Genomic DNA, 12,136 nt, shown 5'->3' on the forward strand with positions numbered 1-12,136 from the left:
AGCGGCGGATTTAGCGGCGTTTTATTCATGTATTTGCAGCTAGTACGGCGCTCAAAACGCCGGTGAAATGCTCCGCCTCTTTCCACCGCGAAAACAGCCGGAACTGCCGCGAACTTCGGTCTACGTACTACCCGCCGACAAAACTGTCTATGTGTAACCTGGGCTTAAGATCTGGGAACATGCACTGGTGCTGCATATTCCTGCATGCATCACACTGTGGAGCCTCCTGGGGTCCTGGAGGGGATCTACCCAGGCAGCAGACAATCTGTCCATCCCCACTTCCCAAATGGAACCATCTATCTGCAGCAGCCAGGTGATATGATAGTGATATGATCATTCTTTGTCTTAGAGAACAAGTGAATTCATTAATCATGCTCTCAAACTGAAAGACCAAACCTTGCAACTATTAGAATGACCTAAGTAGTGGGTCACCCCTCTGGTCTGGTCTGCTTGAGGTTTCTTCCTCATTATCATGAGAGGTGGTGTTGGTAAGGATAGACCTTACTCGTGTGAAGTGCCTTGAGGCAGCATTGTTGTGATTTGGTGTTATACAAATAAAATAAATTGAGCTGAATTGAACATAGTAAAAATTGGACTATAACCTTCATACTACTCGGCACAACACTTACTTGGACTTTAATTACATTGCACAATTGTGGTTGCCTGTTCAGTGGCACCAAGAAACAGTTCACTTGAGTTCTTTGTTCCTTGTACAGTAACATTAATTGGCTTGTTGGCTTCTGCTCGCTGACGTGGTGTTTGCATTATAAGTAAATAATGCACCACTTTTCAAATGTAAATGTGACTTATACACCAGTGTTAATTATATATGCTTTTTCTTCTTCATGACACATTTTTGGGTAGATGCGACAAATGTACCTGTGCAACTTACAGGAAATGGAATATATCGTAGTACAGCTCATCTGAGCCTTTCCAGGTACCCCTTCATTTGGCACGGTCATTCCAGTGGTACCCAAAAATCCTCCAGGGAGAGTTGCACGAAAGACAACTGTCTTAGGCAGGGGTGGGTTCAAGGGCCAAGATGGTGCAGGTTTTCCTTCTTACAGATCACCTCAACAGGTGATTTCACAGATAATCAGGACTTTATGTTGACAGAAAGCGCTCATGAATAAAACCACCCAATAAGGTGATAGGTTGCAAGGAAAACCTGAACCGCCTTCGCTCTTCATGGCAGCCTGTTGCTCACCTCAAGCCCTTGATCACTGCTTAGCATATAGGTCTCACAAGCACACAGTAAAGGTGCCCTGACACTTGCAGGACTTTGATCCGCGCACTTGCACGAACTCTGTCATGCAGGAGAGTAAACCCGTTTCACACTCATTGTAATCCATTGTAAACTGTGCGGCTTCTTGCAAGTGTGCAAAGAAAATCTTGAAATGTTCAAAATCTCCATCATGCATTAATAATGTGAACTTCACATGAACATTGTGTAAACAATTAAAAAACACTGCGAGTGATTGCGGCAGCGCACCGCATCACAGTACAGCTCATCTGAATGATTAGAACGAGATGTTAAATCTGTCATAAACATAATTTTACATCTGCTCATAAGAAGGAAACTGCAACTGTTTTACCAAGCCATTGCGATATAAACATTACAAATACTTACCTTTTAGACGGTTCCAAATACATTCTCCACCTCCTGCAGAGGACAAAAGTGAGAGAGAGAGAAAAAAAGGTCCAGATAAAACTATCCTGTGTGATTCCGGAAGCAATTATAGGTGTTTTCAACAGCCAACTTTGACAGAAAAAGATTAATCCACCACAAAATAATTATTTTATATATGCAGCGTCCAGCGCACTAAAGCGCAGCATGCAGCGGAACAAAGCACTGCATGCATCTGGGAACACTGCGGGTGGGATCGTCATAACAAAGTGCATGCACTTTAAAACGGGAACCTTTGACATCTCCAAACACCCCCCCCCCCAAAAAAAAAACAATCCCATAGGTCATTTGTGTTCAAGCATCTTATTTTGACTTATCATTGCATTTTCAAGTAAATAAGCAGTGACTACTAGAGGCTGTGTAAAAATAAGAAAATGACCAATTAATTTTGAGTCTTCCTCACATTCTGGTTTTAATCCTAACCCCTAACCTTAACCACCTGTGGCTTGGATCTACATGAGGATATGAACACTTGTAGGTCCACGCACCTTGTCCATTATTCCTCGTAATGGCCCCTGAGTGTAAAGGCTGGACAAAAACAGGTGGTTTAACTCACTCCACTCGTCTTCATCTCCCGCTTTCCAACTCAGACAGAAGGACGTCTTTGTTGGGCTGAAGTACTTTGTTGTGATGACAGGTGTTAATGTGGCACTAAGCTGATTTTGCTACTTTAGCACACTGCTGCTCAACGCACCGGACATCTCTCTCTCTGGTGTTCGTGTCTTAGTGTATGTTTGTATCAGAGTAGGATTCTGTGCACGGACGAGCTGTCTCATACCAGCCAGATTAAGACTTTTCCTCCGTCTCTTAAACCACACGCGTTGTTCTGCTTTATGGGAAGAATTTATCCCAGTGAGACAGCATGTAAACAAACTTTTCTCTGCTGTCAGCATGCATCTGTACGCATTTTGCATTGCCTCCAAAGTGCACCTGTCTCTTCTCTCTCTCTCTCTCTCTCTCTCTCTCACTCTCTCAAAGTCAGGCTGTGGCCGTTCAATGGAGCATGCACGTACGCGAGCGTCTTTGCACTCTTATTTGTCCACGTGTGACAGTTCTGCTTCCTCTGCCGCGTCCTATCCCACTTGGGTTTGTAATTTGTGATCCTGCAGGTGTGTGTGCGCGCACGCACATGTGCGTGTGTGTGCGGAGAATGTGTTGAAAACAAAGCGCTGGTTGATAATGTGTCCATTGTGGCGGGTGCATTAAGGCCCTCTTTGTCTCGGGGCCCACAGGGCTAATGATTCTCTAGCAGCAGGTGAGAGGGAAAAAGCCTCTCGCTGTCTCTCTCTCTCTCTCTCCTCCACTTGTCTCTCTCCTTATCTGGTGTTGCCTCTCTCGCTCTTTTCCCCGTCACTCACTTGTTTTTTTTTTTTTTTTTTGTTCTTTATATTTCGTCTCTTTCGATTATCAGCTTCTCTCTCTCTCTCTCTCTCTCTCTCCCCTGCTGATGCGACCATTAGGCCGAGCTGCGGCTGCCTTTATTACAGCAAATGGACTTTAAATGAGCTTTATTGTCATGTTGGCCAGCCAACTGAATCACTCTGTCTTTCTCTCCCTTCCATCTCTCCTCTCCCCTAAACAGAGGCCCCCAGCATCGAGAGGTTGTTGTCAAAGGACTGGAAAGACAAACTTTTGGCCATGGGCTCAGGGCACATCGGAGAAATCAAAGGTATGATATGACTATTGAATCTTGCATTAAAGCGACAGTGACACCAACACTTTAAGAACCTCCATTTGTAGACTCTCTCCACAGTGTTGCAGGATGTTACTAAATATGTTACCCGCTAACGGACCAACAACTCTACAAGAACATTGTGATATATTGTTGCTGTAATATCATTATGGCTCCATTTGAATACCTCCCTACTCCCAAAAAACCCAAAATGAGTAAATGTGATGAAAATATGGAGGAAATAAAACAATAAATAAAGTTTATTGACGACTGGAATCATGATGATCAACTACTATGATAGACTTCATCGGGGTGCATATCTCTCTCTTATAAACCAATGTGACATGTATCGAGATACATTTTCTATGATATGATTTTTTTTTCCAAGATATGTCAGAATATGCCAAAAGCGGCTTTGCTTGCCGTCAGATACATTTTTCATGAAAAACCGCGGACCCTCTTCAGGTTTTTGCTGCTGTGCAAAAATCATTAGTGCTGCTAAATGATTTGCCTGGTCCATCAGATTCTATCACTATCACTATCGTCACAACTATTGAATCTGTTTTCGAAAAAGCAAGATGCTAGGTTCACATGAACCCTGTTCTTAAAGACGCTGTTATGCCAAAAACACCCATTATTAAGAAACTAAATCCAACCCCTTTACACCCGGGATCTTATTTTATATTCAGATTATGTCAGCCCATTCTCACACTTTTTTCATGATAGGGTTGCAAAACGCATCACATTTTTGTGACTCGGTCAAGTTTAGTTGACTATTTTTAACCCATAACCCCCACATCCCCCGCCTCCATGTCACCCCAAATTTCATGATGCCATTATGAAATAATTTCTTGATGGCATTACGAAAATGTAACATTTCCGTGACGGTATCACAAATTAATAGATTAAGTAACTTTTTGTGATGCCATCACAAACTGACACATGCTATCCACCATGTAAATAGCGGCTGTACGCTATATAGATTGGTCAAACAAATTTAAATGAAACGCATCTGTACTTGATGCCGTCCCACAACTCATGCAAACTGCGCAACATATTGAATTCACATGGGTGTCATGTCTGTTTGACGCATTCATTGAGTCTTCTTTGTCGCGTCATGGTGCAATCACACGAACTGATCTGCTTGTTTTAGCCGCAGCATTATTCAAATGCACGTTCACACGTCCCCAAACAAACCGAAGTGTCACGATAAATGCCCCAAAATACAAATATGTTGCCAAAAATAGCCCATAGGTACAGAAGTGATAACTATTCCAGTTCAAACTGGGTTCCAGTAATATACCCCTGTGTGGTTGGTGAAGTTTCAGAAAAAAATATGTGAAATTTCCTGCTCATTTCTTGAGGTGCAGCCTTTTCCCAAAGCCTTTTAAAATTCTTTCTCACAATAATTTCACGGTGCTGCTCATTTTTATGGATCCACTACAATCTTTGAGAGTCAACAGTCTTTATTGTCATGTGTACAGTAAAACAGGTGTTGCACCATACAGTGAAATTCTTACTTTGCTGTTCCTCCATTGACATATAAAATAGAGATTTATCACACACACACGCAAAATAAGATGTATGCACAGCTAGACAAATATATACACATTGTATGAATATGTAAACGTGGGGAATATGCATTGTTGTGCACAGCGCCGCAGCAGCAGTCATTAAGTGCAACAGGCTGTAAGTTTAATAGCATCTGTCCCAAGTTATCATCAACCATCCATCCAAGCTTTGTGACAGACAATAGCATTGTCCCAATACAATGTGGGTATCCGTATCCGTATCTGCCTTGTGCACTCCTATCTGGTTTTTGATTCTTTGTATTTGTTCAACATTCCAGCTGTCATATACAACTTGTTTCCATATCAGACCAGACGAAGTTGTTTGCCAAGCTTCATTCTTTATTTCCTCTTAAACTGTCCCTTTTTTCCATCCTCTTTCTCTTCATTGTTGTTGCGGTTTAAAGTCTTATCTCCACATCAGTGTTTAGTGTGAGAGCTGAAGTGTCTGGAGTGCAGCAGTGAAGGCAGCGTTTTGTAAAATATGAGTCGATAAGGAGACAGACATTCAGCGTGTCATGCTTTGTAGTTTTAAGTGGTGTAACTGTTAGTCAAAGAGAAGCTGGCAGGATTCTTGAGACAGTATATGATGCACCTATATTTCAATACTGGAACTGTTCAGAATAATTATTTAAGCAGTTGGAATGTGAACTTAATGGTTGAGCATGCTGTACAAATTAACAAGAGGTCCATCCTGAAGGTCCAGGAGTTATTGTTGAGTTGGTACTATAGAGGGGTAGGAATTCAGGCATACCCTGACATTAGAATCCTCTCCAACCTGTAACTAACACTCTCCAAGCACATGCAAGGGGATTGGCATGAAATAATATCCCAAATATCTTGGGTCTGCTACAGTTTGCTTTTGAGTATGGTGCAGCATAACCCTGTTTATTTGTGTTGACCCGGAATTGACTGACTCTAAAAATGGAGTTCAAGGTCGACACCCTTTGAAGTCGCCGAGACACCTGTGAGAAGAACTTATTAACCTGTGTACCAGTGAAACAGTGAAGCAGGCTGTTGTTTTCCTTGGCATGTGTTGTGTGTGTCAGTGGACAAGATAATTCAAAAACAGCTGGATGAAGTTCCTTCATACGTAGTAGGAATATTGCTTGGATAGATATCTTGCATCAGGAAGGGCATCCGGCATTAAACTTGTGCCAAAAATCAACATGCAGGTCCACTTGGGATCTGCTGTGGCGACCCCGAGTGGAAGTACAAGGGAGCAGCCAAAGGGACTTACTTTTAGATATCTCGAAGTGATTAGATTTTGGAGTAGCTTCATCAAAGGTCAGGGAAAGCATAATAATAATTTAAAAAAAAGAATTTTTTTGTATAGCTCAACAACCCATGAAGCCTCAATGGATCAAACTTGGTTGGAATATTACCTGTATACATATCTAGAGGTGGTTAGATTTTGGAGTAGTTTAGTCAAAGGTCAAGATCAATGAAAACATGCTCCAAAAAAGAAACAAAAAAAAAGCAATTTTTGTTGGTATATCTCAACAACCCAAGAAGCCATAATGGCTCAAACTTGATAATCAAGTATTGGTGCTCTGTAGGCTTATTTATTTGCGCTGACCTGGAGTTGACTGAGCGTTTACATGCTGACCCAAATTTGACTCAGAACAGGTAGGTCAAGTTCATTTAGTGTTGAGTAGTGGTGCAGCATATGCCGGTTCTATGTATTAACCCAGAGTTGACCCAGAAAAAGTAGGGTAAGACCTATGCCTTCTGACCTCAGGTAGAAGGGTTATAAAGTGAACTAGTATCTCAAATATCTTGGGTCTATAATAATTTGATGTTGAGTGATCATGATGCTCTTTTTATATGTTGACTCAGATTCGACCCACAAAAAATAGGTCAAGGCTGGTGTCTAAGGAAGTGATGTGAGAAAGCTGTTAACTGAAATTATATTACAAAGATCTTGGGTCTGCGACAATTTGTTGTGTAGTAATCACGAGTACATGACGAAGGCCACATGGACAGATGACACATACACAGATGGCAGTATAACACCTGCACTGTCACAGAGAGCTCATGAGTAGCTGACTGTGGCTGATTGTCAATATTAAAGGTATAGTGCCACTGGATTTTTTTTTTTTTTTTTTTTTTAGATTTAAGTCATAAAAAGAATTTTCTTTGGCACCACTGTAATTTATAATTTAGCATTTAGATAAGGGTGTTGTGTGGGCCGCTGAAGAGGAGGTACTGCTGGCCCACCACCACCAGAGGGCGCCCTGCCTGGAGTGCGGGCTCCAGGCACCAGAGGGCGCTGCCGCATCATGGGAGTAGCCTGGGTGACAGCTGTCACCCATCACCAGACACAGCTGTTCTACTCAGCACCGAGGTATATCAGGAGGACGGCGTCTCCACCTCAGTGCCGAGATACCGCCTAAGACCAAGGTAGTATTCTCTGCAGTTATACATTGCATCATCAGCTAAGACTGTCAAAACCTTTTTCAGGACTGGTGACTACTGAAAACCTCATTCTTTGGATAAGTACTCACCTTCCTGCTATACTTTGCCAAGAGGTGGAGGCGGCTTCTCCCCTCTCTGTTGCTGGGTGCGTTCATCCACTCCTGTGTGTTGTTGCTCTCTCCTGCCAGCAGTACCGGATCCGACGAGCGGAGGCAGTGGCCACCTGGGAATTCGGGACTTGGCGGTTCCAGTATTTCCAGGGTTCGGTGGCAGAGGAGATCTGGGTGGTTCCGGTTCGACTGAGACAGACGTCTCCTACCTTCGAGCCTGCCCACACGACACCAGCGGATTCGACCCCAAATTGTGTTTGTTGTATTACTCGTGCTTGTTTCAGTAGTAAATCTTGTTATTTACTCTCTCCATTGTCCGTTCATTGCGCCCCCTGTTGTGGGTCCGTGTTCCTACACTTTCACAACAGGATATCTCGGCCAGCGTCATGGATCCCGAGGGGCGTCAACCGGCTGTTGAACGGCCAATGGAAGACCAAGGCGTGGCGGAGGCTTCGGGAGGGGTAATCGGTGAGTTGCAGCGGATCCTCACCGCTTTCACCTCTCGGATCGACTTAATGACCGAGCAGCACGTTCTCCTAAACCGCAGGGTGGAGGCTCTCGCCGCACAAGTGGAGGCGCGCCCTTCGGGCGCCGCTGCGGCTCTCCCTCCCGAGGACCCTGCGTGCAAAAGTAACGTTCCACTGGTCGTTCAACGGTCCCTCCCTCCGTCCCCAGAAGCATACATAAGCCCTCCAGAACCGTACGGAGGCTGTGTGGAGACGTGCGCGGACTTTCTTATGCAGTGTTCGCTCGTCTTCGCTCAGCGTCCCGTGATGTACGCGACTGATGCTAGCAAAGTAGCTTATGTGATAAATCTGCTTCGCGGGGAGGCACGCGCTTGGGCTACAGCGCTCTGGGAGCAGAACTCACGGCTCCTTCATACATACGATGGGTTTGTACGGGAGCTCAGAACGGTGTTCGATCATCCCAACAGAGGAGAGTCCGCTTCAACCGCACTACTGTCCATACGACAGGGACGTCGGAGCGCAGCTGCCTATGCAGTCGCCTTCCGCATCGCGGCGGCGAGATCCGGCTGGAATAGCACTGCCCTCCGCGCTGCCTTTGTAAACGGACTGTCTCTGGTCCTAAAAGAGCACCTGGTGGCTAAGGACGAACCGCGGGATTTAGATGGGCTCATCGATCTAGTCATACGACTCGACAACCGGTTAGAAGAACGCCGTCGGGAACGAGGCGAAGGGCGTGGCCAGGCACGCGTCGTCCCTCTCCCTTCCGGGTCCGATCGAGCTCCGCCCTCCCCACGCTCCTCTGTTCCTGCGCTCCGTGCGCCTATGGCTCCCCCTGCTGACGAAGCTATGGACACGAGCAGGGCAACATTTAGGGCACCTGGAGCACAAAGGAGGCGGGTCCACGGAGCTTGTTATGTTTGTGGCTCGAGTGAGCATATGGCAAACGACTGCCCCGAGCGGTTAAACTCCAACGCCCGCCCCTAGAGACTGGGCCAGGGGTGGGCCAAAACATTCACGTGGGACACACCCACATTGCTACACGACTCCCAGTCACGATCCTTTATGAGGATTCAACCCTGAAGGCCCCAGCACTGGTGGACACGGGCTCTGAGGGGAATCTGCTTGACAGTAGATGGGCCAGGGAGATAGGGCTCCCTCTGGTGGCTCTTACCTCGCCTGTGCAGGTTCGGGCGCTAGACGGCTCCCTACTCCCACCAATCACACATAAGACACCTCCAGTAACTCTGGTGGTGTCAGGTAACCACCGGGAGGTGATCGAGTTCTTCGTGACTCAGGCCACCTCCCGTGTGGTTTTAGGGTTTCCATGGATACTAAAGCACAATCCCCGGATTGATTGGCCGTCCGGGGTAGTGGTTCAGTGGAGCGAAACCTGCCATCGGGAGTGTCTAGGTTCCTCGGTTCCTCCCGGCTCCCAAGCTAAGGAGGAGGTCCGAGTCCCGCCCAATCTGAAGGCGGTGCCAGCGGAGTACCATGACCTCGCTGATGTGTTCAGCAAGGATCTGGCTCTCACGCTTCCTCCTCACCGCCCGTACGATTGTGCCATTGATTTGGTTCCAGGCAGTGAGTTTCCGTCCAGTAGGCTGTACAACCTCTCACGGCCGGAGCGTGAATCAATGGAGACCTACATCCGGGACTCATTAGCTGCCGGGTTGATCCGGAATTCCACCTCTCCGATGGGTGCTGGTTTCTTTTTTGTGGGTAAAAAGGATGGCGGGCTTCGTCCATGCATTGACTATAGGGGGTTGAACGAAATCACGGTTCGCAATCGATACCCGTTGCCCCTGTTGGATTCGGTGTTCACCCCCTTGCATGGAGCCAATATCTTCACCAAACTTGATCTTAGGAATGCCTATCATTTGGTTCGGATCCGGAAGGGAGACGAATGGAAGACGGCATTTAACACCCCGTTGGGCCATTTTGAGTACCTGGTCATGCCGTTCGGTCTCACTAACGCTCCCGCGACCTTCCAAGCGTTGGTAAACGATGTCCTGCGGGACTTCCTGCACCGGTTCGTCTTCGTGTATCTGGACGATATACTCATCTTTTCCCCGGATCCTGAGACTCATGTCCGGCATGTCCGTCAGGTCCTGCAGCGGTTGTTGGAGAACCGCCTGTTTGTGAAGGGCGAGAAGTGTGAGTTCCACCGCACTTCTTTGTCCTTCCTGGGGTTTATCATCTCCTCTAACTCCGTCGCCCCGGACCCGGCCAAGGTTGCGGCGGTGAGAGATTGGCCCCAACCTACAAGCCGTAGGAAGCTGCAACAGTTCCTCGGTTTTGCTAATTTTTATAGGAGGTTCATTAAGGGCTACAGTCAGGTAGTTAGCCCCCTGACAGCCCTGACCTCTCCAAAAGTTCCCTTCACCTGGTCGGACCGGTGCGAGGCCGCGTTCAAGGAGTTGAAACGGCGCTTCTCGTCTGCACCAGTTCTGGTGCAGCCCGATCCTAGCCGCCAGTTAGTGGTTGAAGTGGATGCCTCGGACTCAGGGATAGGAGCGGTGCTCTCCCAGAGCGGGAAGACCGATAAGGTCCTTCACCCGTGTGCCTATTTTTCTCGCAGGTTGACCCCCGCTGAACGGAATTATGACGTCGGCAATCGGGAACTCCTTGCTGTGAAAGAGGCCCTCGAAGAGTGGAGACATCTGTTGGAGGGAACAGCCGTGCCATTCACGGTTTTCACTGACCATCGGAACCTGGAGTACATCAGAACCGCCAAGCGTCTGAACCCCAGGCAAGCCCGCTGGTCACTGTTCTTTGGCCGTTTTGACTTCCGGATTACCTACCGTCCCGGGACCAAGAATCAGAGATCGGATGCATTGTCCCGGGTGCACGAAGATGAGGTCAAAACGGAACCGTCGGATCCCCCGGATCCCATCATCCCGGAGTCCGCTATCGTGGCCGCCCTCACCTGGGACGTGGAGAAGACCGTCCGGGAGGCCCTGACCCGTGTCCCGGACCCCGGAAACGGACCAAAAAACAGACTATACGTCCCACCAGAGGCTAGAGCTGCAGTCCTGGACTTCTGTCACGGTTCTAAGCTCTCCTGTCACCCAGGGGTGCGAAGGACCGTGGCAGTCGTCCGGCAACGCTTCTGGTGGGCATCCCTGGAGACCGACGTCCGGGACTACGTCCAGGCCTGTACCACCTGCGCCAGGGGCAAGGCCGACCATAGGAAGACCTCAGGGCAGCTACAGCCATTGCCCGTGCCTCATCGCCCCTGGTCCCACATCGGCCTGGACTTCGTCACGGGTCTCCCGCCGTCCCAGGGAAACACCGTCGTCTTCACGATAGTGGACCGTTTCTCCAAGGCGGCCCACTTCGTGGCCCTCCCGAAGCTCCCTACGGCCCAGGAGACAGCGGACCTCCTGGTCCACCACGTCGTCCGTCTGCATGGCATACCATCAGACATCGTCTCCGATCGCGGTCCCCAGTTCACCTCACATGTCTGGAGGAGCTTCTGCCGGGAACTGGGGGCCACGGTCAGCCTCTCGTCTGGGTACCACCCCCAGTCCAACGGGCAGGCAGAGCGGGCGAATCAAGAACTGGAGCAGACACTTCGCTGTGTGACAGCCGCGCACCCGACGGCCTGGAGTACCCACCTGGCCTGGATCGAGTACGCCCACAACAGCCAAGTGTCATCAGCCAAGCACACCTCTCCCCGTTTGAGGTGTGCTTGGGGTATCAGCCCCCCTTGTTTCCGGTGGTTGAGGGAGAGGTCGGTGTGCCCTCGGTCCAGGCCCACCTACGGAAGTGCCGTCGGGTGTGGCGGGCCGCCCGCTCTGCCTTGTTGCAGGCCCGGACGAGGGCGAAGAAACATGCAGACCGGCGGCGAGCCCCGGCCCCCAAGTATCGTCCTGGGCAGGAGGTCTGGTTGTCCACGAAGGACATTCCCCTACAGGTTGATTCTCCAAAACTGCAAGAACGGTACATCGGACCTTATAAGATCCTCAAGGTCATCAACCCCGCCGCAGTGAGGCTCCAGCTTCCGGCCTCACTGCGGATCCATCCAGTCTTCCATGTTTCCCGGATCAAGCCTCTTCACACCTCACCCCTCTGCACCCCGGGTCCGGCGCCGCCTCCTGCCCGGATCATCGACGGAGCACCGGCTTGGACTGTCCGCCGGCTCCTTGACGTCCGTCGGATGGGCCGGGGTTTTCAGTATCTGGTGGACTGGGAGGGGTACGGCCCCGAGGAGC

At 48.7% G+C, this 12,136-nt stretch overlaps 1 protein-coding gene across 6 annotated transcripts in view; it reads left to right on the forward strand.

The window, feature by feature from the left end:
* The window catches only part of sox5 (SRY-box transcription factor 5), a 396,290-nt gene that overhangs the window by 306,378 nt on the left and 77,776 nt on the right, over nt 1-12,136 (forward strand). For 5 of the 6 annotated variants that reach the window (XM_034163653.1, XM_034163650.1, XM_034163655.1 and 2 more), the window contains one exon: nt 3,270-3,356. The exons of the other annotated variant lie outside the window; for it this stretch is intronic. In XM_034163653.1, the coding sequence (XP_034019544.1) occupies nt 3,270-3,356 (87 nt within the window). The remainder of the gene's footprint in view (nt 1-3,269; nt 3,357-12,136) is intronic. 6 annotated transcript variants of the gene reach the window in all.

Source organism: Thalassophryne amazonica, chromosome 22, assembly GCF_902500255.1.
Source record: "Thalassophryne amazonica chromosome 22, fThaAma1.1, whole genome shotgun sequence".
NCBI lineage: Eukaryota > Metazoa > Chordata > Actinopteri > Batrachoidiformes > Batrachoididae > Thalassophryne > Thalassophryne amazonica.